Here is a 27,245-nt window from a genome sequence, read left to right on the forward strand (position 1 = left end):
CTCACATTTTGATTGATTCATCCAAACAATTCAGCGCAGGTACTTGACCCCCACTATACCTGTCACGTGCAGGCGATGAAGCAGAATGCATTTTTCAATCACATAAAATTCTTCGGAGAGTGAAGATATCTCACACAATAAGTCATATCTCTCGTAAAGAAAATTTATCTCGTTCATATATGTTTTCGTGAGGTTGAGATTGTGTCTTGTGGTCAGGAGATCCTAGGATTGTCTGACAGCCAGTATGTGCTAGTTCATTTAGCGTTATCCAGGGTGCACCACGAGGAGGCGAACTAGCTTTACACCCCAGTTAAGTCAACCCCCACGCAGTGGCTCCCAGTATTAAACCATATCCAACTCCCAAGGCAGCGACGGATAAATGCCCTTACACGAGAATAAAAAAAGATCATGGAGGATAGAAATCTCCCAATACATCAAGATATTGAGGACGCCAACTACAATCGTCTCCGCTCCAGAAATCCACCGACTAAACGCCAAGTGCAGCAATGCAAGAGGAGTTCAACCTGACCAAGGCATGGACTCAAGAATGGACCACTCAACAAGGCAATAGAATGCCCTGCATTACCCGAAAGCTCCCAGGGTTTGACCTTCCACGCAGAACCTGGTCCACACTTAATAGAATTAGAACGTACCTTCTGCACAAATGGGGCAAACAACCATCACTATACTGCGACTGCGGAGAATATCAAACGATTAAACACATCACGGAGGAATGTCCTACAACGCTAGACCTGAAGACTTTCTGCTGGCAACCGCTGGGCCGATAGATTTATATTAACCGACTTGTTATTAGTTTGTGAAATCATATCGGAATGTTGATATTTATGCAGTAAAACTATCTGCGCGAAAATTTAAAGCACACGCCTCTGTGTAGTTTTTTGTGGTCTTTTTGAATATTGAATCAGATTTTCATAATTTTGATTTACAGGGTGTTGATTATTGAAACAATTCATAATTTTTTGTTAACCCGCACCTGGATTTTCCTTGCGGTTATTGCTGATGCATTTGAGCTTTCAATAAGAAACACGTTTGTCAAATATGAAGAAAATATACCGAGTGGTTCGTCTGATATGGCCTCAGGAAGACAGTATGAGCCAATAAATGTGGTATCTCCAGAACCACCTTGTAATAAATCGGAATAAGAAAGTCGAATTAATTTGGGATAATTTAAACGAGGTATCGCTGGAACCTTCATATTGTTGCAGCCGTGCGGCAGAGGCGATTTTTAGTTGGAAATACGATACTTTGAGGCGCTTGAGATCAGACGGTATTAAATTGTGGGAATTTAAATAATAACCAGTTCAATAAGAGTTGAAAGAGTTAGTGTTGCTCAGTCAGAAAATCGGCAGATATTCGATACCCTACGTTTTCAGAGAGCAACCGGCGATCGGCGGCCTATGTAATTGATTCCAATATCCGGTGATAGGGACTTCAGAACAAGTGAAAATAGTTAGTTACGTAGATTAAGAAAGATTTATCAGTTTGGAGACCCTGAGAGGAAAACAGTTCTCAGAATGCGAAGTAGCCGAAATTTTCTTGTAACCGCCGAAACTGGGAACGCTGATTTTTCAACTCAGCAAGAATGATCGTCCAATGAATTCGATTTTGGCACGTTTTGGTACCACCCATAGGGTGGGAGAGAAAGACCGGGGAAAAAGTTAGCCGGTCCGGGAACGTGATCTGAAAAATATCGAAAATATACCCCTTCGAGTCGGTACGGAATAGTAGAGGAATTATAAGTCTTTTGTAGAGTCAGTAATTAAAGATAGAGAAAAGGGACTTAGAATAAATAGGTTTTCACGAAATAAGAGAAAAGTATAGGTAGATCACGGAATAGAATCGGAGACTCGGTCGGCTCATATACCGGGTGTCCCAGAGCTTTTAGGCCAGCAAATATCTCAGTAACCTGCGGAAAAAAAAATTGAAAAAAATACTTGTCGTAGGAGACCATACGCTCTTTCATGCAGCATAGCAAAATCCACCCCCTGACAAACAACCCCCGAGAAACCACCCCTAACTTTTGTTTTTCAAATGGCACCCCCATGTTTGTTGTGCTTCAACTTACAGTTTTTTTCATTTCTCATTCAATGATGTATCATGGTAGCTAGAATGGCATGCAGAATTATGGAAAATAAAAATACAAATGAAATACGAATTTATACGCTCAGCTGTATTGTTACTGCAACATTATACTAAAGATACCGATACCGTAGGAATAAAACAAAGCACAAAAAGTTCTAACATTTTATTGACTCTTTTTTTTTCAACATCCACTTTTTCTTGACTCTACAATGTGGACTAATTCGATCAGTCCAATTAACAGTACCCACTAACGAATTCAATTTTATCGAGTGACTATCTTTACAACTACATATTATGATATATCATTGATTGAGAATTAAAAAGAGCTGTCAGTTGAAGCCAAACAAACATGGGGGTGCCATTTGAAAAACAAAAGTTAGGGGTTGTTTCTCAGGGGTTGTTTGTCAAGGGGTGGATTTTGCTATGCTGCATGAAAGAGCGTATGGTCTCCTACGACAAGTATTTTTTTCAATTTTTTTTTTCCGCAGGTAACTGAGATATCTGCTGGCCTAAAAGCTCTGAACACCCGGTATATTTGGAAAGGTTGAGTATAAAGAAAAGTCCAGTCCTTTGTTTTTGTTGGTTTTGTTGAAGTAGGAACTGAATATCGGAAATTAGTAAAGTAGTAGACGAGGAGTGATCGTTTATTTTGATTTGTAGTAAGATTCGATATAAAATTGTGTTGAACTTTTGGATAGGGAAACTCAAAGCGAAAAACGTTTGCGACGGAAAAGTGCGGGAAGTTCGGTTAAGTGTAAAGAATTCGCTGATTGGTGCGGGTAAAGTCTGGTGTCGAAAAGTTTTTCATCGGCAGCGACAAACAGTAGTCGCAGAGAAAGGTAGAAAATTCCAATTTTTTTTTAATGGTCCAGAGTCCTGAAAACTCCTCTAAAATTCATTGATTAAGTATTGATTAAAATTGTGCGCTAAGTTGGGAAGTTGCATTTTAACCCAAGATTTTGGTTACAAAAATTATGTTTATTGTTTTGCGCTCATTCGCTTAGGTTTAAGAAATTGAAGTTTTTTTTTGTTGGTCGTCTTCGACCGAGTACGTATTTGTAGAGAAGTTCCAATTTTTATTTTGCCAATAGATTTAATTGTTAAAGTTTTTCATGAGTTTCATTTAAACTTCTCCCCAGAAAAAAAATATCAACTTCAAGACCTGTCCTTCGTGCGACGGGCCGGATCCTCATTATTTTTCCCCTTTCGAGGGCCTTCAACTTTTGTGTATTTAACATCTAAAAATAATCACCCCATGACCAGTGGAAAGCCGCTCTTCCACTGATCAAGATACGGGGTGCAATATTACAACCTCGTTGCCACCTATCCGCCTATTGTGAGTGTTATGTATTTCCGCTTCTCAATGAAACACCCTGTATAGTAGAGTTCCAGTTCAATTCAAGAATACGTCCTTGAACCGTTTCAAAAATTTAGTTAAAAATATTTTGACTGCGAGTGTGCATTTCATGACATTGAGGCGTTTTTTAACTGTGATTTTACCCAATACCTCTGAGGACTTTTGTTTTTTGGTTTGTGATCATTGTATTTGTTGAGTTTGTTAATTTATTTATTGCATTTTTATATTCGTTGTATTCATCATAATATAGATATACAGTAGATCTTATATTGCCGAGTGCAAACGATATTGATCAATTGTAAAGCAAGAATAAAGATAACTATTACTATTAGCGTTTAGCCCACCTTGACTCCTCCGTAGAGCCTCTTCGTATAGAATACGTATGCAAATCAGAGTTCAGTTTGAACTGAAATATTTTAATATTTCAGTGTCGAAAACATCCCAGAAGGATAAGAGTCTACTGCTACTGATATTTTGGGGTGTAGAGGTAGAAGGACAGTTCATTATGGATGGAGATGCCCCATTACCATTTTATAAAATATGGAGTACCTTCTGCAATGGACACTGGAGGAATACACCAAAACTTTTTCTTTTGAATGTGAGTACTTTTTTTCATCAACTGTCATTACGTGTGTGACTAGGCATATTATGATGAAATCTTAAGATCTGGGCTAAAGTGGTACCTTTCTTTTGAGAAAAGGGACAAAATCAAAAATAGGTTCATCACACTTTCAACTAACATAGACGGATCCTGGCATCTATCTCAAATGTTGGCGCAGATTCAGACAATCATCAGATGATGAAAAAATGTTTATTTATTTTATGTGTCTGCTTAATTTGCACATTCCTCTGAAATTAGTTAACGACGAACTCCATTTTTTTTTCATTATTTTATATTTTCTAAAACTTAAAAAATTTGTAATATGTACCTATATAATTAGTTTATGTACTATCAGAGTCTATACTATAAATAATACGAGTAATTTTAAGGGTTTAACGACTCTTTTGTGGAATGGAAATACTCTTTTTTCTCAACCAAGCTTTCGCAATTATTTTATTGCTTCTTCAGGGTTTCGAAAGTGAAGAAAGCAATAAAATAATTGCGAAAGCTTGGTTGAGAAAAAAGAGTATTTCCATTCCACAAAAGAGTCGTTAAACCCTTAAAATTACTCGTATTATTGTACCTATATATATATATTTCCGAGCCATAATCACAGTATTCATCAGGGCCTGCCGAAACCCTCGACGTCCCTGGTTATAACCCGCCCTAATCCTAGAGTTGTTGTTATTGTTTACAACTTTGGCTTGCTACCTTCGCCTAGCTTTTTTGTTGTTCTGTATATGCGTCCGGCCCTGCCCTAGACCTTTACTTGGCTTATCTAGGATACAATGAAAATTATTGAATTTCAATTAAGTATTTTAATTGTACAATACATATAGACAACCTTAGAAATCACGTTGTCAGTAATTTGAAAGAATTCTGTAGTCATACCAAGAGTCTCATTGGCCTCAATGAATTTTAGTTTATTTCCAGACATAATTAGGAACCGTGTTAAGGGTTGATCTGATATTAACATATAGGTATAGAAAAAGTCAAGAACGTTCTGGTACTGTATACAGGGGGATTCACTGTGATGGCCTATATATTAGACGTTAACGAAAACTGACAATTTGAAAATTGGGGTTCTGAACAACGAACTTTCTCCCTGAAATATTATCTAACCTCTACATATACCGGTTTTACTGAAACCAGCCTACTACTTTTTTTATTTCAAATGTATATTTTCGAATTGTGAGATAGCTCCGTAACTTGATGGCAACTTCAACAGTATACCAAAACTTCAGTAGCAACTCGATGGTTTATGAGATATTGAAATGCTTATGAAATGAATAGTGAAACGTGAGATCAGAGATCACACTTTTTAGAATGTATCTCTTTGTATATGATTTTTCAAAAATTCTTCACCATATTTAATTCTTCTATTATGTAGTATAACAACACTGTTTCTGTTTGGAAAATGTACATGGAGTTCATGAGATGATCATCAAGTTGGACAAATCGAATTGATCAGAACTCGAGAATTTCGAATGCAACAATTTTTTTGTATTACATCAGACTATTTTATACCTACTTAAAAAAAAGGGAGGTGACCTGAATAAACCCTATACCTAAAACAGAAACTTTCAGAGTTATCAAGGAAAATCTGTGACTTCCGGAAACTAAAATTCATTAGATAGAAATAATTTTATCTAATTTAGATTTAGATAGAATTAATTCTATCTAATGAATTAGCGTTCATAGAAAAAAACTTTTGATTTAAACTAGAGTTGAAGTTGGCTGAGTGAACTGCCTTCCGGTAGTGGTGACAAATGATTAGAATATTTTATTACCTTATTTAAAATTTTTGATGAGGAAAAAATATTCAACCATGATGAAATGTTGAAGCGGAAAGAACTAAGAGACAAGATAAAATTTCAGAGTATATTTTTGACAGAAAATTGGTTATAACATGCTTAGACAAGATATTTCGAGATTTATTGATAGAAACTCCCAGAATTAACATTAAATTTCTTTTCTTGTCTTGAAATTCTTTATTTACTTCTTGTCTGGATCCCGCCTTGATTTCAAGACAAGTTCAAGTTCAAGAAATATTTTTGGAGAAAGTTCATTGTCGAAAATCCCAAAATTCAAATTGTGATCAGTTTTCCATAAACGTATAATCATCCTGTATTCTATGTTCTCGAAGATATAGAAACTAATTTGAATTTTTTTAAATTCTTCTTCTTCTATTTACAAGCCTTGCTTTATGGATACCTTGTTACTGTTAAAAACTCATAAAATAGCTATGAAAAGATTTATTTTATAGGTTGTGATGTATAAATCCCAGATACAGCGAGATGGAGGTACTCTTTACAAACCAACAGAATTTGAAACACCAAATGAAGGGGATGTGCTTATAATATTTAAAAGAAATGGAGGTGAGTAGATACTTCTCAAATTGAAATGAGTGAACTTGGAATTATGTTTCACACAGTGGGTAAATTCTTTCCTTCTCTTTAACAAGTTCTCCAAATCCAGCAAGTATTTGCTATTATGTACCTATATTTCATATGCAGGATGTAAGTAAAGGGTGTCCAACGGTGGAACCTTTACTAATTTACTTCGTTTTCTAATGGGACATCTTATTTATCATAATTTTTTTCGCTTTCCTATCCCCATATAAGTATTTTGTCTTGTACTTTCCTATCATATTCGATATTCGACAAGCATGACGCGAGGTCGCGGAATTTGCTGTACGCAATGTACTAATAAAATCGATCGCCACGATGATTCTATAGAGTGTGCAAATTGTGCCAATAGCTATCACATAAAATGTGCTAACTTATCACTTGTAAGCTACAATAAACTCCGTGAAAATTGTGCCGATAAATGGATCTGTGAGAATTGCCGTCAAATGGGTGAGAACGCGTCTAATTTCATCAATCGAGAAACACAGACCGCTGAATACCTGCATTCAACAATGGACTTTTCCAAGTTGAGGGAACAAATCGTCGCTGATATCAGTGCTATTTTCTTCAAAGAGATCAACGAATTGAAGACTATTATAACAAACCAAAATAAACAGTTAAAAGAACTCTCATCAGAACTACGTTCATTCAAAAAACAAAAGAACCTTATCGCTGCACCGCATGACAGTAATACACCCAGCAATCAACCGGTTCGGAACATCCCCGATGATTCATCTTTATCTTCGGCATCGGTATCACTGAATGTTACACCTGCTTGCATTCCGAATAAGGAAATTCCAAAATTGAATGAAACCTTGACCGGCGATTTATGTGTAACTGGTGAGAATTCCTCCGAGTGGAATACTGTCACTAAAAGAAGAAAACATAAGAACCCAAGAAATTCACCTGCTGAAAATCCTATTTCTCCGAGAATTCCAATATCTGAAACAACGACAGTAACCAAAAAAATTAATAGGCCTCTGGTTGGTACACTCAAGTCGAACATCCTGCATGTAGCACCTAAAAAGCAGTTATCTTACCTCCACGTATCACGGCTCAGTCCAGAGACGACCGTACTTGAATTGCAAAATTTCCTTAAACAACATATACAGAATGTCTCCTGCGAAAAACTTAATTCGAAACAACCGGAGTTGTATTCTTCGTTCAAGGTATCACTACCTACAGAATACTTCAACACAGTTATGAATCCTGAATTTTGGCCTGAAGGAATTGCTGTGAATAAGTTTTTTATAAAGCGACATCAACCTGTGGTCACAAACTGAACTTTAAAGCTGATTCTGAACCGCTTCAAACATCCATCGCCAATAATAATTGCCCTGATGCCAAAAATAAATTCAAATTGCTACAATTAAATGTCCACTGCATTTCTAACAAGTTGGAAAATCTTGAAATTCTTTTCACCGACGAGCGTCCTGATGTCGTTTGTATTTCTGAGCATTGGTGCTGTCCTGAGGCGATCCTAACAATGACCATTCCGGTATACTACCTGACTGATTTCTACTGCCGCCCTTCAAGAGTTCATGGTGGATCTATGGTCTATATCCGAGATGGTGTTCAAGTGAAAGAATTGTGCGTGTCGCGGTTCTCCCAAGAGATGCAGTTTGAAGTGAGTGGGACAATAGTTCTCGTCCAAAAAATCCGCTTGGTTTTTCTCAGCGTGTACCGACCATCCTCTGGAGTTTTCGGAATATTTTTGAATGCAATTTCTGCAACTTTGGACTATTGTAGCGGTTTAGCCGATAAAATTTTTGTTTGTGGCGATTTGAACGTCAATCTTCTAAATAATAATTGTCCTAATCTTAAATTATTTATAGATCTACTTGAATGTTTCAATTTGCATATTTCTTCTCGAGAACCTACTAGGATCTTCACGGACATAACAGGCCACACATCCGTATCAAAGTTGGACTATATTCTGAGTAATGTGGACCTGTCCGTCTGTACCACCGAAGTATACGAAGCTTATTTGGGCGATCATCGAGCTCTTTCGCTTGAATTTCCCATTAGTCTCTCGCCGGTGGCCAAGCATGGGTCAAAGTTGGTCAGAAATTTGAGTCAATATAATCTCGACGACTTTGTGTACCGTATATCTGTAAGTGACTTTCGTGGGATGTATGGCGTTCTGGATGTGAATGGATGTTTCGGTGAATTTGCTGATGTGATTCAGACGACATTTGAGATGTGTTGTCCACTCTTCAAGTGTAATGGTTCTCCTCATCAGCCCAAGAAGTGGATTACTCCAGAGATCGTATCGGCAAAGCGCGATCTGAAGCATCTTCACTGGATGCGTACTAGTATGGCCTGTCAGTCCACCTGTGACCTGTATAGGAGTGCCAAATCTTCCTACAACTCCTTACTCAGGACGGCAAAGTTAGATTACCATACTGGATTGATCGAAAAATCCGATAATAATACTCTTACTGGCAGAGGAAATAAAGGACTTCGGCCGAAGGAGATTTTAGTCGATGGTGTTTCATATGTCGAGGCTGGGGATCTGGCCTCTGTGTTTGCAGATTATTTCTCGACAATCACCCAGCGAACGTTGAGTGTGTACTATAATAACTCTTTGTCGTCCTCATGCACTACATCTTCAATGAATAGCTCATCATTCTTCTTTCATCCTGTGCTGGAATTTGAAGTGATTGATGCAATAAAGTCTCTCAAAAATAATAAAAGCAGTGGAGTGGATTTTATTTCCGCCAGAATTTTAAAACTGATCGGGGCGCTCATTGCTCCACATTTTGCCCATATTATCAATTTTTCAATAAGTAGTGGCATATTTCCCAGCCATCTCAAGAAGGCTATTGTCATACCCATATTCAAGAAGAATGACTTGAACGAAATCGCCAACTATAGACCAATTTCCATCCTCAGTGTCTTTGCCAAGGTCTTCGCGAGGATTGTGCTGGACAGGATGATGAATTTCCTCGATAAGCATCATGTCTTGACACACCGCACAACATAGTTTTCGGAAGGGCCGCTCAACTGAATCCGCAGCTCTCTGCTTTGTTGAGTGCGTTTATGAATGCCTGGATAGTGGATTGTTTGTCGCGGGATTGTTTTTTGACCTGTCACGGGCATTCGACAGTCTCTCCTTCCAACTTATAATCGAAAAATGCTACAGTATGGGTTTTAGAGGAGTGTTTTTGAGATGGATTTCCAGCTATCTTGAGGGCAGAACTATGATCGTCAGAGTTGACAACGCATTTTCGGATGAACATGAGGTGAATTTGGGTGTCCCTCAGGGTTCAGTCCTGGGGCCGCTCCTATTCTTACTTTTCATAAACGATCTACCATGCAACTTAAAAAAGATGATGATCGCTGCAACATCCCGCCACGATCTTCATCGTCTATTGAACATGATCAGAATACTACTGTTCGCCGATGACACCTCAGCATTGGTTACTGCGCGAAGCTTTGACGAGCTACACAGGTTATGTCACCTTTCAGTCCAGTGCTTTGTTGATTGGTGTCGCTCTAATTCAATAATGATTAATGTTGCTAAAACTGAATGCGTTCATTTTTCTCTAAGATCCAGCGAACACAGATTGGTTGTACGCTATTTGGACGAGGTTATTTCATCTGCGGACCATACCAAGTTCCTGGGTGTCCACATCGATTCCAACTTGAAGTGGAGCACTCATATCGATTCTGTCTGTAGAAAACTCAATGGCTCTTACTTTGCTTTAAGTAGAGTACGGAATTCACTTCCTTTGCGGTCCGTTCTCAACATATACTACAGTTTGGTGTACAGTCACCTATCATACTGTCATCCTACTGTGGGGTAATTCATCGGACGTTGGCAGAGTCTTTGTTATACAGAAGAGGATCTTGCGTATGATATTTAATGTTGAGCCTAGGTCCTCCTGTTGACCGGTTTTCATTGAAAATGGCCTCCTCACCTTGGCCTCGATTTTCATTCTCAAATGTTTGATCTATACCAAAGAAAACGAAAATAAGTTCACCAAACTTTCTAGCTTTCATAGCTACAGTACAAGAAACGAAGGATTGTTGTGTGTACCAAAACATAATTCCTCTAGATTCGAATGTTCACCAATGTATCACTGTATCAAACTTTTTAATCACTTACCTAGATCATTGCGAAGTCTTAAGTTGAATGAATTCAAAAAAGCAGTTAAAGTTATTTTAGTTAGTAGATGTTATTATTCTGTTGCTGAATATTTTTCTGATTCTTGTGAGTAGTTTTCTATTTCGATTTTGTTTTTTTCTCTGACTTGTCCTATACATGTATTTGTCTGACAGGATTAATAAAGTATTATTATTATTATTATTATTATCCCTATTCCTGATAATCTCGGAGATATTAACTATTTTCCAACAAAAAATTGACAAAAACATAGATCCAAGGAAATAGGCAGAGAAAAGACATTTCATATTTTATCAAGCTGAAAAAACTTAGTTTGTGGTGTCCCAAAATTCTTCGTCGTTTCTGTCGATATATTTGATATTTTCAAGAAACGCATTTAATGACGTATACAGGGTGTCCCAAAACTAGTGAATCAAACGTCACATCACGGTAGAGTAGATCAAATAATGACACCAAAATTAGTTGAGCGAAAATGTACCGTTTCCAAAAAAACCTAACCTGAAATTGCCGATTTTTGGTCTATTTTTCTAATCACAGGGCTAATTTGTGATTAAGGACAGCGTTTTTCGCCCATATTATCACCCCTATAGAGGGGGTTTATTCTGATTAATAAAAATTATGTAGAAAAAACAATTGTTTCAATTTACTTTTACTTGGGTTTTCGATGAACTACTTGGAATAATTTTGATTAGGTGTGATAAAACAATAATCTAGGATTAATATGATTTAAAATCGCTATCCTTTGTCACAAACTGGCCCTGTGATTGAAAAAAATAGTTCGAAAATAGGCAACTTTAGGTATTTTCATAAAATTCTGATTACTCATTCAATACCACCAATGAAGTTGCTCTGAATGATTCACAAAAACTGTTCGTTACCACCATTAGTTTGAAGTTCGCAAAGTACCTATGTTACGATAGCTCAGAGAATATGAGAAGAAAAGATGAAAAATAGAAAATATAAAGATACGCTGGAAGCACTCGACCTACCTTGTTGGGATGAACACCAGAAAAATGGGGAGCTCGCACTTCCTGCTATCTTTCGAAGTCCGTTTTGAGAGCACTATCTTTGAAAGCACTATTTGAGAAAAAAACGGAATCTGAATTTAGAAAAATCGACGAAATTCGGTTGTAATTCGCACTGTCTCCGTCCTTCGTCAATCGAGAAGTTATATCAATCTCGCCCATATGTCTCCATATACAGTCCGAGATTTTCCAGCGTATTTGCCGATGATGAATTGAAATATACACAAATGAATGAATGAAAGAAAAAAAGGATAATTAATTATAGAAACTGACGCGTTGATTCAACGATCGTTTCGAAACAAAAGAAAATATATATATTGAATTTAGACATTCAATTCACTAAGAGTGTTGCATTAACATAACCGCCCACCTAAAATATACATATTTTAAAGAGAAGAAAAAAATTAAAAAAATTAAAATTCAGCAATGATTATTGCTGGGGTAATGGACACAACTTTACTATAGGACGTTGCATCACACTTTGGCTAGTACGAACGGTAGGTACACGAGCTATTCCATCTAAACCTGGATGTAGTTTCTCAATTCGTGCCAACCGCCAACGCAAGGTTCGAAGCGCCAGAAAAGGAGCTGAAGACAACCCATAAGTAACAGTGTTTAACTCATAACACCTTATTGACTCTGAGGGCGAAAATCTCCAGAGAATGCGCTGATATTTACGATGACCTGAGTGAATCAGAATTTGGCGATACATTTGTCGTATATCGGCCGTGAACACAAACTTATGCGTACGAAATCGGAGAAGAATAGTGGCAATATCCTTCTGCAGTTTTTGACCTGTAAGAAGACAATCATTCAAGGACGAGTGACCAGCAACCTTCGCTGAAGCATCAAACACAACCCTGAGTTTAGTGGAAGTGCTATCGAGTTTGAGAACGCAATGGTGTGGAATGAAATAAGAAGATTCATCAGAAGGCTTTGACTCTACCAACGTCATATGGTTAGATTCTAAATAATCCTGCATGAAGTCATTATATTGTTGCCGGAGAGAGGAATCTTTATCGAGTCGTTTCTCCAGCAACAAGAAACGACGCAATGCCAATGAATAAGTGTCGCCAAATGAATCGGGAATAGACTGCTTGAAGGGAAGTGAGACACTAAAACGACCTGTTATACTATCGCGAGAGATATCTTTCTTGAAAATCTCTTCACAGAGAATCTCATCGGAAGAATATGATTCCGAATCCGGAATTGGAAGGTCTTCGAGTTCCCAAAATGCCTTTAAAGTTGCGTTCAGAGATGAATCTAGGGTTACATGCAATGAATTCACTACATTACAAGAAGAATGAGTTCTGCCCATCAAGACCCAACCGAAAACAGTTTCGAGCGCTGAAGGCTCTCCTACCCCACCATCCTGACGACCATCAAGAAGTAAAGAAGGAAAGATTTCTGCTCCTAGTAGTATGTCAACACTACCAGGTTTATTGAAATTAGGATCTGCCAACTTCAGTGATTCATATGATGAAAATTTGGTTGTGAAATTTGGCAAATCTGAACAAATTTTTGGGATCAGAACAGCATCGAAAGTAAAGATTGGATGCGTAATTTCTCGGGGACGGATTGTGCAAGTGACAGTAGAAGATGATGGAGATGATCTTTCCCCTATTCCTTTAATGCATAAAAATGATTTGGATAATGGAAGTCCAAGTGAAGCAACGCACTTTCTAGTGATGATATTAGTTTGGGAACCACTGTCTAAAAGAACTCTCACAGTTTTATAATTTCCCCAGGCATCGAGAATTTCTACTTGAGCTGTAGCGAGAAGAAAATTGGAAGTGATCGAAGATGCCGTGGTAGTGAAACTCTGAGCAGAACTACATGAATTATTTTCTGAAGATGGTAAAGTTTGTTCTTCCTTTTCATCGGAATCGATATGTAGCAAAGAATGGTGTCTTCTAGAGCAAGAACGACAACAGGATTTAGAAGCGCATTTCGAAATGTCATGTGCCGAATGCAAACAATTTACACACCAATTGTTACTTTGGGCGATCTTCAATCTTTCAGTTGGCGTTTTGGACAGAAATGAATAGCATTTATAAATACTATGCGATGAATTGCAATAAATACATTTTATTTTTGAAGGCGTATTATTAGATTGAGCAAGGAAAATAGAAGTTGATTTATTTGAAGAACGATTTTTTTGTTTAGTTTGAGTTTGAGAAAGTGGACTGTATTTGGGTTTGGTTGAGGTAGAAAGAGCTGCAGATTCTAGAGCGGTGCACAAATTTAGAAGAAAATTATGTAAATTTGTGAATGATGGAATATCTGAAGAGCATTCTTGCAATTCGAAACGTTTAATCGTAGCATTATCTAATTTTTGAATCATCATATGGAAAAGTATAAAGTCCCACTGATCAACAGGCAAACCTAAGTTTGTCAACTTTGAAATGTTTGTGATCTCCTGCCAATATGAATTTGCCAAAAGACGTTTATTTTGATATCGTTTAGTCAAAGTTTCGAAGGCAATATGGTAATTTTGTGCTGTTAATGGAAAACCTTTGAACAATGACAAAGCCTGAGATTTTAAAGAACTTAGAAGATATTGGAACTTTTCAATGTCTGACAGATTAGCATTTTTGTGAATTAAACTGGTGAACATATCATGAAAGGTTGTCCAGTCTTTATAATTTCCGCTGAATGATGGCAACGAAATCTTCGGAAGTTTGACATTAGGTGTGGCTTTCGAAGACTTTACCGAAACATCATCAATAGTTGTTGAAGGAAATAAATTACTATAAGTTGTTTTTATAGTGAAATAGTTATCATTGAATGTCGACTTTATCTGTTTTTCTGACTCTAAATCAGGGTTTTCCGAAACTGAGAGAAATGATATGATCGAATTGTGAACAGTATGAAACTTTTCATGAATATCATCCAACTCTTCATATCGAAGTCGAAATCTGACATGACGACTTGCATCATCGACAGCTGCTGTCGCCAAAGAAAGAATTTCCTCAATATCATCAATTTGTAACTGTCGAATAGCGTAATTTTGTTTTAATTTATTAACACTCATGGTGAATGAATTGAATAAGGCGTAAATATGAGAGATCAAATTGAAATGCAACACTCAATATGCGAACCGAAGAAAAAGCAATGAAAAAAGTATCGGAAGTGGATAAAGAAATGAAATAATTTCGAAACAATCGCCGAAGCAACGGAAATTGAAGAAAATTTGGCTCGAATTGGACCAACATTACGATAGCTCAGAGAATATGAGAAGAAAAGATGAAAAATAGAAAATATAAAGATACGCTGGAAGCACTCGACCTACCTTGTTGGGATGAACACCAGAAAAATGGGGAGCTCGCACTTCCTGCTATCTTTCGAAGTCCGATTTGAGAGCACTATCTTTGAAAGCACTATTTGAGAAAAAAACGGAATCTGAATTTAGAAAAATCGACGAAATTCGGTTGTAATTCGCACTGTCTCCGTCCTTCGTCAATCGAGAAGTTATATTAATCTCGCCCATATGTCTCCATATGCAGTCCGAGATTTTCCAGCGTATTTGCCGATGATGAATTGAAATATACACAAATGAATGAATGAAAGAAAAAAAGGATAATTAATTATAAAAACTGACGCGTTGATTCAACGATCGTTTCGAAACAAAAGAAAATATATATGTATATTGAATTTAGAAATTCAATTCACTAAGAGTGTTGCATTAACAACCTATTGTTCGTTGAGGAAATATGGTAAAAATAAGGGGAGCAATAATCTCACTTTGATTTCGAGCAATTTCATAAGCACTTACAATACCGCGTTTAAGTTCTTCTTCACCGTTCACCCCCTTTTCACTGATTTTCGAGATATACGAAGTTTCTATATGATCCCTAACATATTCGAACCTAATCTGACATATTCAATGATATCATGAAGTCATCAATTTTTCGGAATGCTGTTAGTATTTTCTTTAGTGATAATGATTAACCGTTCTCGCAGATATCGAAGAAAGTAAACAATTCATGGAAGGTTTGAGAAGAACACTTGATAAATATGGAACAAAAGAAGATTTCTCCTCAATTGTGACTGCCGTAGAGGAATCCAAATCAAACAAATCCTTCAGGCCTCTCATAGTGTCAACCTTGCTGAAAAAATTATTCTTAATTCCAAGTGAATATAGGGGACACCACCTCGCATTCAGTATAAGTGAACAGGATGTGTGGGAAGAAATGAGAAAAATTGAGATATCAATAGACAAGAATCAATTATACAGGTAAGATTTTCAGATTATTCCATTCGCACTATGCACATTTTGTAAAACCAAATTTTAGCCCTAAACTCATAAATTATAGTATAAAACTGTTTTCGTTTGAATATATGAACGAAGCTTGTAATTGTATCTAAGCCGAATTAAAAGCCGAGAGCGCCCTAGGCTAGCAAAGGCGCCCATGAAGCAGTCATATACAGAACACAAAAATAATTAGGGAATGCCATGACAAAGAAGAGTACAGAAAAAATGGAATCGCCCAATGCGAGAATAATTTTATGGCTTGTTATAGATAAATCAATATTCAACTGGACTGCTCCATATTTGATGTGTGCCCATAGACCATAGACTTTATCAGTCTATGGATGTTCCCCATTTATTTCAAGTGGGCTACGCCTTTCTTATCGGTAACGAGTTTAACCGATCATCAGTAAATATATCTGTGAAGTTTTTCCGTCGTGATCGTATATTCTACTGCAAAGATCTATAACTTTAAAATCCTTGTTCTGCTGCTTCTGTACACCCACCACGAATATGAAGTCCCCACTTTGGTGTCAAAAAATTGTAGGAACTCTTCAGAGAGGTTCATATGAACATTCGATAATTTATCGTAAGCAATAAAATTATTCTCGAAACTGAGTGAGTGCATTTCCGCTGTTCTTTTTTTCATGGCAATCCCCATGTTCGGAATAATATTTTCGTAATCTCGGTGCATAAATTTTTACTTGTAATTTTGTTACTTACTCTAACGCACTTCTCTAATGACCAGAGTTGGCGTTTCTGCATATTAGGTATTACGCAATCGTAACCTGAAGTATTCTTAATAAGAACCTTGTCTAGAGCAGCATTTATCTAGTTGCTAGTTGCTTCTAGATGCGAAAGGAATGTTTTTTCGACTTCCAAAGAATAAACTTACTTTCGGCAAATTTCTGTGTTTTTTCAAAAACGTGATTGAAGAGACAAAAAAATAATTGGCGACGAGGATGGGATATTACTAGTAGAAACCCAAAAATGAAAGTGTAACGTTATCTAATCTCTGAAAAGGAGAAACCGACTACATCAAGATTCGAAGAAAATCACGTGAAATACATTTCTTAGTGTAACATCCAACGAACGAGCATCTCAAGTACGACGTTGAGTTCGAAAGAAACACCAAGTACGAGATTCCAACATAAGTGCAGAGTACGAGAAGCGTTACTGAATCCCAGAATTGATTTTTTGAAAACAAATGGATTAAAAGGAATATCGTTTGTTACGAAAGCACTGCTTTTTAATGAAAAAAAAAATACTGTTGAAGCCAGGGCTTGGGTTAATGAACATTATTCGGACTCTGCCCCAAGAAAATCAACCGTTGAGAAGTGGTTTGCCTTAAAATGAGGCGAAATGAGCACCGAGAACTATGCACGCAGTGGACGCCCCAAAGAGGCTGTTACCGACCAAAACATCAAAAAAGTCCACAAAATAATTTCGGATGATCGAAAAGTGAAGTTGATTGAGATAGCTGAGACCCTAAAGATAGCGAAGGAACGTGTTGGATATATCGTGAATGCCGCGTGAGCTCACAATAGACCAAAAACAACAACGAATTGATGATTCTGAGCAGTGTTTGGAGCTTTTCAATCGTAATAAACCTGAATTTTTGCGCCCATATGTGACAGTGGATGAAATATGGCTTCGTCAATTCACACCGGAGTCCAATCGACAGTCAGCCGTGTGCACTGCACCTATTGAACCGACTCCAAATTGTGGAAAGTGATTTTTTATCAAGACAATGCACCTTGTCACAAATCAATGAAAACGATGGCAAAATTGCATGAATTGGGCTTCGGATTGCTTGCGTATCCAACGTATTCTCCAGATCTGGCCCCAGCATCTTTTTCCTGTCTTCAGACCTCAAGAGAATGCTAGCTGGACAAAAATTTTGCGCCAATGGAGAGGTTATCGCCAAAACTGAATCCTATTTTGAAGTTGAAGACGACTCGTACCTATTATAGAAGACGACAAGATGTCGTCGAATAAGAAGGTTGTGTCGAGCGAGTCTCTTCATTTGTTAATTCCCGAATGTGCTGCTTGCAAGAGAACAATTGTCAAAAGTTCTATAAAATGTAAAAATTGTAACAAATTCTACCATCCTGGATGTGCTAATAAAATTAAAAAGTGCTGTGATTGCGATTTACCATCTGCCGCTGATTATAATGCCGGTAATATTTCACCGATGGCTGACATTGTGGATAAAAACAACATAATATCTAGTGAGTCTACCCAACAGGACCTCCTAATGAAGATTATCTGCGAGTTAGAAGCAAAAAACTCATTGCTGATGGAGAATAACTCTCTTCTGAGATTCAAAATTTCAACACTTGAAAGTGAAATTCTGAAGAAAAATGCCGAAATTGATCAATTTGTGGAAAAAACGGCGAATAAAAATATAAACAAGCCATCTCAGGCGAGACGTGGTGAGTCAGGTTCCGATAATAATATGATAACAGATCGTCCTGGCTGTTCGAGTGCTACTCCCCATTTATATGTTGCGGATGCGAAAACATCAACAAATATAAATATGATACCAATCATTAAAAATCCGAAATCAAAACAGAATGTTTCAAATAAATCGGTTGTGGCGGTGGACAATCAGATGGAGGATCATCGAAGCAAGCAAAATTTTGATACTCAGACAACAAAACATAATGATGAGTGGAATGTCGTTTCTCATAAGAGATTGGTTAGAAAACGTAATAAAACGTTAGCTGTTGGAAGTTGTACAGAAAATGTGGCTGTTGAGGGCATAGGGAAGCTCAGCATATTCCACGTTTCGAATCTAAAACCTGAAACAACGGATAAAGATCTAAAAGAATTTCTAATTAAGAAGTTCTCTTCCGTGCAGTGTGAGAAAATTATCTCTAGATATCCTGAGAGTTATTCATCTTTTAAGGTTATTATTCCAAGTACCGAATATGAAAAAGCATTGGATGGATCAAATTGGCCAAATAACGCTAATATACACCGTTTTTTTCACCGCAGAATGAAGAACCGTCCAACGGACTAAATCCTAGTAAAGTTGATAAATTGCGACTTCTACAGCTAAACGCCCAATGTATATCAAATAAATTAGATAATATGGAATTACTTCTAGATGAGAATGATCCCGATGTATTGAGTGTTGTTGAACATTGGTGCAGTGCCGAGAGCGTGAAATCAATGACTCTACCTGGTTATATGTTAGCTGACTATTATTGCCGCCCTATTCGTGCACATGGGGGCTCGATGATATATCTTAAAGCTGGCATGAAATCGAAAAGTTTGTGCGTGTCTCAATTTTCCGAGGAGATGCATTGTGAAATGTGCGGAATTATTGTGGTGACCAGCGTGCTCCGAATAGGCATTAAAGGTGTTTATCGGCCGTGTTCCGGTAATTTCAAAGTTTTTCTGGACAGACTATCAGATGCCCTCAGCTACTGTTCAAGTCTTGTAGAAGTTATCTTTGTTTGTGGTGATCTGAACGTTGATTTCCTGGATACTCAGAGTACTAGCCGTAAGCAATTTGTTGATTTGCTGGATTGTTTTGATTTAAAGATATCGTCGCAAGATCCTACGCGAGTATTCACTGACAACACTGGTCATACATCTATTTCTAAAGTAGACTATGTTTTAACAAGTGCAGACATATCTGGCTCCAATGTTAAAGTTTTTGAACCTCTTTTGAGTGACCACCGTGCTATCTTGGTGGAATTTAATTGCATACTTCAAGTCAATACACAGGGTGGTTCGAAGATGATCAGAAACTTGAGTCAACAAAATCTCAACAATTTTGTATATCATATCTCAATTTATGATTTTCATGCCATTTATAACGTCATTGATGTTGATGAATGTTTTCAAGCATTCGTTGATGCCATTCATAGTACTTTTGTGTCATGTTGTCCGATGGTAAAATTGCCCATTAACGCTCACAAATTAAATAGTTGGATCACTACGGAAGTGGTTCTAGCGAAACGTCAACTAATGGATTTGCATTGGTTACACTCAAATGTAAAGTGCCAGAACACATATTTTTTATACAAGAAGGCCAAATGCGAGATAATTCGTTAATCAAAAATACCAAATTAAAATTTCATAATGAGCTTATTAATAGATCGGATAATAAAAACAAAACGGTATGGTCCATAGTAAATAATTTGACTGGCCGAAAGGACAGAAATAATAAATGTATTGAGCTTCTCGTTGATGGTATCCTGCACAGTGATACTGTGGAATTAACAAAAATTTTTGCCAACTACTTTTCAACGGTAACAGAGAAAACCTTACATACCTACTATGAGAATTCTTTATCTCCCTCTTGCACTTTGTCACCAATGTTGCACTCAACTTTTTTTTTTCATCCTGTAATTGAGTGCGAGGTGGCTGATGTAATTAAGTTGTTGAAGAGTAATAAGTGCGCAGGAGCTGATTGTATATCTGCTAGGATTCTGAAGCTGATAAGCTCTGAGATTTGTAAACATTTTGCTCATTGTATTAATGTTTCTGTAAGTTCTGGAATCTTTCCCACTATTTTGAAAAAAGCTCTAGTTGTTCCAATATTCAAGAAAAACGATCCTCATAACATCACTAATTATAGACCGATATCTATCTTGAGCATATTTTCTAAAGTATTTGAGAGAGTCGTGTTCAACCGAATGGTTGGGTATCTTGACAGGTTCAATATACTTGATGATGCTCAACACGGTTTTAGATCGGGTCGCTCAACAGAGACAGCTGCAGTTTCCTTTGTTGATTATGTTTATGAATGCCTCGACAATGGCCTACATGTAGCAGGTTTATTTTTTGACCTGTCGCGGGCATTCGATAGTTTATCACTTAAGTTCATACTCGACAAATGCTACAACTTGGGTTTTCGAGGTGTTTTTTCGGATTGGCTCCGGAGCTATCTTGAGGGTAGATCAATTTTTGTTAGAGTTGGTAGCTGCGTATCTGACGAAAATTATCTGAGTCTTGGAGTACCACAAGGATCGGTCCTTGGGCCTCTTATTTTTCTGCTCTTCATCAATGATCTCCCCGTTAATTTGAGAGCAATGTTCCTGAAAGTGCTCACGTGTAGAGGCTTTTCGTCGCTAATAAGGAACTTTATGATAAGTCTGTTTGCTGATGATGTTTCGGTAGTGGTTTCAGCCCTAACATTCGATGAGCTTCAGGCTCTATGTCAGCTATTAATAGAAAGTTTCGTAACCTGGTGTCATAAAAATAACTTAATGATAAACATAAATAAAACCGAATGTATTTACTTTACAATCGGGCAAAGTGATCGTATTCTGGTGCTTGACCATTTAAATAATGTTATTTTGTCTAAGAATGATACTAAATTTCTTGGCATTCACCTTGACAACCACTTGAAATGGGGCTTGCACGTAGAGTCCGTATGCAAAAAGTTGAACAGTTCTTACTATGCCATGAATAGGGTTAAAAACTTACTTCCGCTAGAGTCACTCATAAACATCTACTACAGTTTGGCTTATAGCCACTTATCCTATAATATTCTGCTGTGGGGAAACTGTTCGGACGTTGGAAGAGCTTTTATATTACAGAAGCGTATCTTGCGATTGATATTCAGTATACCTTCACGTTCATCCTGTAGACCCATATTTACAGAGCATAGAATACTAACCCTACCTTCCATTTTTATTTTCAAATGTCTTCTGCACGTGAAAGAAAATGAGGAAAATATTGTTCGGTTGTCTAGTTTTCATAACTATGGTACCAGAAGTGAAAGAACTCTATTTGTCCCTAAGCATAAAACAACTAAGTTTGAGATGTCTCCTTCCTATCAATGTATTAGACTTTATAATCATTTGCCTCATAGTGTTCGATCTCTCGATTCCAGAAATTTTAGAAAAACTGTTAAGAACTTGATGCTGAACAAATGTTATTATACAGTAAATGAATACCTTAATGATGTTATATTGCTTAGCTAATGTAATTTCTATTTTCCACCTTATGACTTGTCCTATACATTATAAATGTCTCAAAGGATCAATAAACGTTATTATTATTATTATAAAAGTGGTATCGAAAAATCGTATGTCCGCTAAAATCGTTGTATCGCCCTCGAAGGCAACTATACTCCATTTATATTTATTTTAGCAGTTGGTTGGCCATGAAATAATTTTCTCAAGTTTTTGTAACTAGAACGGAGTAAGGTTGGCACTCATGAAATGTCGTCAATGTCATATCGCCGTTGCCACAATTTTTATTACGAAAATGCCGAAAGTGACTGAAAAAAGAGACAGGGTTTCAGGAAGTGCTATTTTTAGAATTCAGGTCCGCTCATTCAAATAGTTATACCCTGATATTCTAAAATCCACAATACGTCAGAGGGTAGCGAATATATTCAATGTAAGAGAATTTATATAATGTTTCATCTGAATCTAAACTACTTATATTTCAGCCGAATATTTCCACAATCAGAAAGATTGCGAATGAAGAGGATGACAAAGAATTTCCTTCTATTGCGAGACCCAAAAATGTAGTAGAATTTGAGAATTTTATGTTTGAGTGAATTAATGCGAAAAGTTTACTACAGGATTTTCGATGAATGTCATCGTAGAATAAGTTCCCGAAAATTGATTTTTCTATTTTTCATTTGGCTTGTCCTATACATTGTAAATGTCTTAAGGTACCAATAAATACCTAATTATTATTATTATATCCATGTATTAAGATGAACAGCCACAAATACGCGCCAGTTGTCCTGTTAATTTTTTATTCATGTGAAATTTGTGTTCAAAAATTAAGTTCATCTTGACTTGAAACTTCCTTTAATTCCATTTACTTATATTGATGCAAGATGATTTTGTTGGAAAATTTAACATTCTTGTAATTATCTGTTAATTACTTCGGGAGATACCCATTCCCAACCACTGCATCTTATGCATTTTATCTTCGGGTTAATATTTTTGAAATCTACAACTGATGTAACGTACCTATTCAAACTTAAGCCAAAGACGATAACGAACATTAACTCTCCTCAAGCTAGTGCATATTATGTTATCATACTGATCTCTTGTTTTTTCCATGCAAATAATTGGATTTGGTATGCCTTCAATCAGTTTGTGTATACTTCAATTATGTTCGTCACATATTTTCCGAAGAGATTCGACATTGTGATAAAATACGTAATAACAGAAACTTTCGTAGAACGGGCAATATAGCGTTGATTCAAAACCCAAAAATGTTTTGACAAGCGTCATAACCCCACATTTTCGTACTATACAGAGTGAAATGTGTCAAATTTTCATGGCCAACCGACTGATAAAATAAAAGTGAATGGAGTATATGTATATTGAATAATAAAACCAAATTCTATCAAAAAAAAGTTTTTTCTGAGCTAGCCTACGAACTTTTCAGCCCATCTGTTAACAAGATATCGCATTATTTCCAACAGTACCGTGAAAACATGAATGATATTTCCGAGTAGGTATCTTGGTTCTCAGAAAAAGTGGCGAAACTCGATCAAATTAATCAGAAAAGGATCCCGACAAAGTGTTGGATGAGTCAAAAGCTATTCCTAAAGAAGCTAAGTTCAATCTAATATTCAAGAAAGCTCGAATCAATCTTATCTATAATACCCAAAAGGCGTATCATAAGAATAAAATGAAACAAAGAAGGAAATAATGTACTTCTTTTATCTTTCAAGATACATGAAACACAGTCTCTTGATATTTCTCATCGTATTTGCTCATTTTTCCCTCTCATTGAAATTCACTGAAATCATAATGAAATTCTTCCATTTTACGTAGGAAAAACATGCGACTTGTGAGTCAATCAAAGCACATATTGATGTATGTATTATAACTTGACCAATTTCAAAAACATAGGTACTTCAAGTTCATTCAATTTTAGTTGATCAGATTAATGCACTCAGTTTCAATATAATGCTAAGAAACTTTGTGAAAAACATAAAGCATCAACTCCATCAAAATCAGATTATTTTGGATAATTTGTCCTATATAGAGGTTCAATTAACTTAGGCGGACTTATAGCGAAAGTTCTATTAGGTACATTAAGTAGATAGTGAAGATGAGTCCCTCTATTCAAACTAGATTTTTAATGCATTTGTTATACCTCGCTAAAATTCAATAATGAAAATGTTATTTTCGTCATCGGAATATCCATTACTTCTCTAAATCTATTAGATACCTACCGCCTCCACTATATTCTCCAAAAAACCCTCTTCTAAAAACCTCCACCTTTACTAACCGAGAAGGAAGATGCCAAATGTTCTATCCCACAAGAATATTCGAAAATCGAGGATTGGTGGATCTGCCCAAAAGTACGAAAACTACCCAGGAAAACCTACATCAACCAGTGATGATCTTAGGATACGGAAGCGATAGAATAACGAATGTTATGTTAAAGAAATTACCTAGAAAAGGTATAGCCGCTCTAACAAATATCGCGAATGGAATTATGAGGACAGAACTACCCAGAAAAATGGAAAACAGCGGAAGTCATAGTGTTCAATAAACCATTCGAAGAGAAGAAGTTTCCACAAAACTACAGACCGATAAGTCTACTGTCGGCGTTAGGAAAAGTAGTAGAAAAATTATAGCCACGAGGCTAAATGAGGAAACCGAAAATCTGAAACTAATACCACCAGAACAGTTCGGATTCAGAAGAGAGCATTCAACAGAGCAACAATTATTAAGGCTCACAGAATACATTACAGAGGGATTCCAAAATGAACAAGCTACAGGTCTTGTTTCACTAGACGTCGCCAGAGCATTCGACAGAGTATGTCACGAAGGATTAATATATAAGATGAGATGTGCTGGATATTCGATCAGAATATGCAAGTTGATCCGGAATTATCTCAAAAATAGAAGATTTTACGTGAAAGTGGAAGGAGAATGCTCCACAACAAGAGATATAGAGGCTGGAGTACCCCAAGGGTCAGTACTTGGGCCACTTCTGTACAAAATATACATTCACGATATTCCGAAGAATCTAAGAATCATGCTAACGTTATATGCTGACGACACAGGCATAGCAACTCGACACCGCAACCCAGAAGTAATAAAACGAGTTCTACAAGAAACTATTGACGAAACAAATGACTGGTGCATAAAGTGGAAAATCAAACTCAATGGACAAAAGAGCCAATCAATATTACTACAGAAGAGAAGACTGCGACCCACAACGAATCTAGAAGTTGACGGCGAAGAAATCGACTGGAAAAATGAAGCCAAATATTTAGGACGCTTGACAAAGGACTTTACTTGGAGAAGTCATATCAAACAAGCAATCGACAAAACGAAAGCAGCGATGAATAGACTCTACCTTCTGATAGAAAGAAGAGGCCACATGTCGAAAGAGACAAAATTGAAGATAATCAAAGCCGTTGCTAGGCCTCAACTGACTTATGGATCAGTTGCCTGGGGTTTCGCGGCAAAGAGCCATATCAAAAGAATTCAGGCCACTGAAAACAAGCTGCTACGATGTGCAATAGATGTACCTTGGTTTGTCAGGAATAGACAGATTTATAGGGAACTAAAATGGGAAACCATAACGGAATTCAAGAACAGAAAAGCAGAGAAATTATTCGAAACAGCGAAAAACCATCCGAATCAAGAACTCAGGAGACTACGACTACGACCCAGAGGAAGACAAAAAGAGAATGCGAATTTACCGAAGGAGACCAAGAGATCAATTAAAAAGAGATTAAAATAAGAACAGAAACTTATTGAAAAATCCAATAAAGTGTTATCCAATAGAGGATAAACACATAAATCCCAGCACGATAGTGTGCGAGAAGAAAACCGACTAAGAGATGAACGGTTTATAGGCAAATGCCCGGAACCAATATTCAAGAAGCAGTTAAGGATTTTTAGTGGGTCTCGAGCTCAGGATCTTAGAATATCGTCATCGGGAAAGTTTTCAGTGAATAATGTGAAAATCAGTGAGACTTGTAGTGAACATACCGAATATTATAAGCTGACCGGAATTTATCACATTGAAACTACCTACCTGTAATATAACCCGATAACCGATATAATAATTTCAAGTATTTCTAAAGGATGTTTTTTTTAAAGGTATACAACTTTAAAATGAAATAAAACACCTAAAAATAAATTTCATAATAGTGGTATTGGTTTTATTTAAAATATATTTCTATGCCATTAAAAATTGTTTCGGGTATATGGAAGCCACGGCTGGCTCCAAGGAAGCGTCAAATTTTCGACCACTTTTTCGAGCAATTGGGGCCTTCTATCGACAATAACAAGGCTTATAAGGTCCAACAACTGTGGTTTGTCTGCGTAGACGTGTGACTTCACATATCCCCAAGGAAAGTAATCCTTAGGTTTATGTGTGACATCACAGGTTCATTTCGCGAAATTATGAATTCTTCGAATGTTTCCCGCAATAAATTGATAGTTTCGCTCTGTGTGGCATGTTGCACCATCTTGTTGAAACCACAGCTCTGCCACATCAATATCATTCAACTGCGGAGAACAAAAAAGTCGGCAATCATGGCTGTATAGAGCTCTCCATTGACGGAAACATGTTGGTATCATCTTTATAAAAATAGGGACCAATGAGTCCAACTGCCCATGAAGCACACCAAACAGTGGCTTTTAATGGATGTAAGAGCGTCTCAATAAAGGCTTCTGGATTTTTTTCACTCCAAATTCGAAAATTTTGTTTATTGATGTAGCCGTTTGAACAAAGATAAACGTTGGGAGCGGTAAGATTAACGAACTGAACCATTTTTTTCAAAACAAATTTGCACAATTTGCAAGCGTTGTTCTGAAATAAGTCTACAGGGTGTTTCATTGGTAAATGAACATACGGTTACCTGAGCTAGAGCTACCCTAGGCGAGTCCAAAAAACCCATAATTGATAGGTCTAATCAACCAGTATAGTCGGTTGATATTTGAAATATATGATTCACTTACACAGGTCGATAGATCCACATTTAAATTTCTAAAAAATTCCAGGTCCGTATTTGAAAAATATGGGACTTCTTCCAAGCTGAAATTCAAAACCCTGTAAATTAAAATTTTGGAATTTGATTGAGATATTTGAAAAGAGCAGAAAATTTTCAATGAGATTCAGCAGATTTCATTATCCGCACGTCATTTTGCTCAAAGGAAACTCCAGGGAAACATCAAATTGAATATATTTGAATTCCTCTAATCTTCAGAAAACTCGTTCATTGTGATCAAATTGGCTTTTTTGTCCCACTTATTGCACATCGTATTTCATAATAAGGATAAATTCAGATGCATACCACCCGACCAAAGATTATAGAGTTAGGAAGATAGGAAACAGCCTCATATCGCTAGTACTAAAAACCGACTACGTTTTGGCCTGTGTTGCACACAATTGACAATCAGATGG

The 27,245-nt window shown here is 36.8% G+C and overlaps 1 protein-coding gene across 1 annotated transcript in view; it reads left to right on the top strand.

Annotated features, from left to right (window-relative positions):
- LOC123322543 overlaps positions 1-27,245 on the top strand; it is a 51,632-nt gene that overhangs the window by 2,095 nt on the left and 22,292 nt on the right. The window contains exons 2-4 of the mRNA XM_044910487.1: positions 3,889-4,058; positions 6,328-6,439; positions 15,587-15,860. Of these exons, the coding sequence (XP_044766422.1) occupies positions 3,889-4,058; positions 6,328-6,439; positions 15,587-15,860 (556 nt within the window). The remainder of the gene's footprint in view (positions 1-3,888; positions 4,059-6,327; positions 6,440-15,586; positions 15,861-27,245) is intronic.

This window comes from Coccinella septempunctata, chromosome 1 (genome assembly GCF_907165205.1).
Source record: "Coccinella septempunctata chromosome 1, icCocSept1.1, whole genome shotgun sequence".
Taxonomy (NCBI): Eukaryota; Metazoa; Arthropoda; class Insecta; order Coleoptera; family Coccinellidae; genus Coccinella; species Coccinella septempunctata.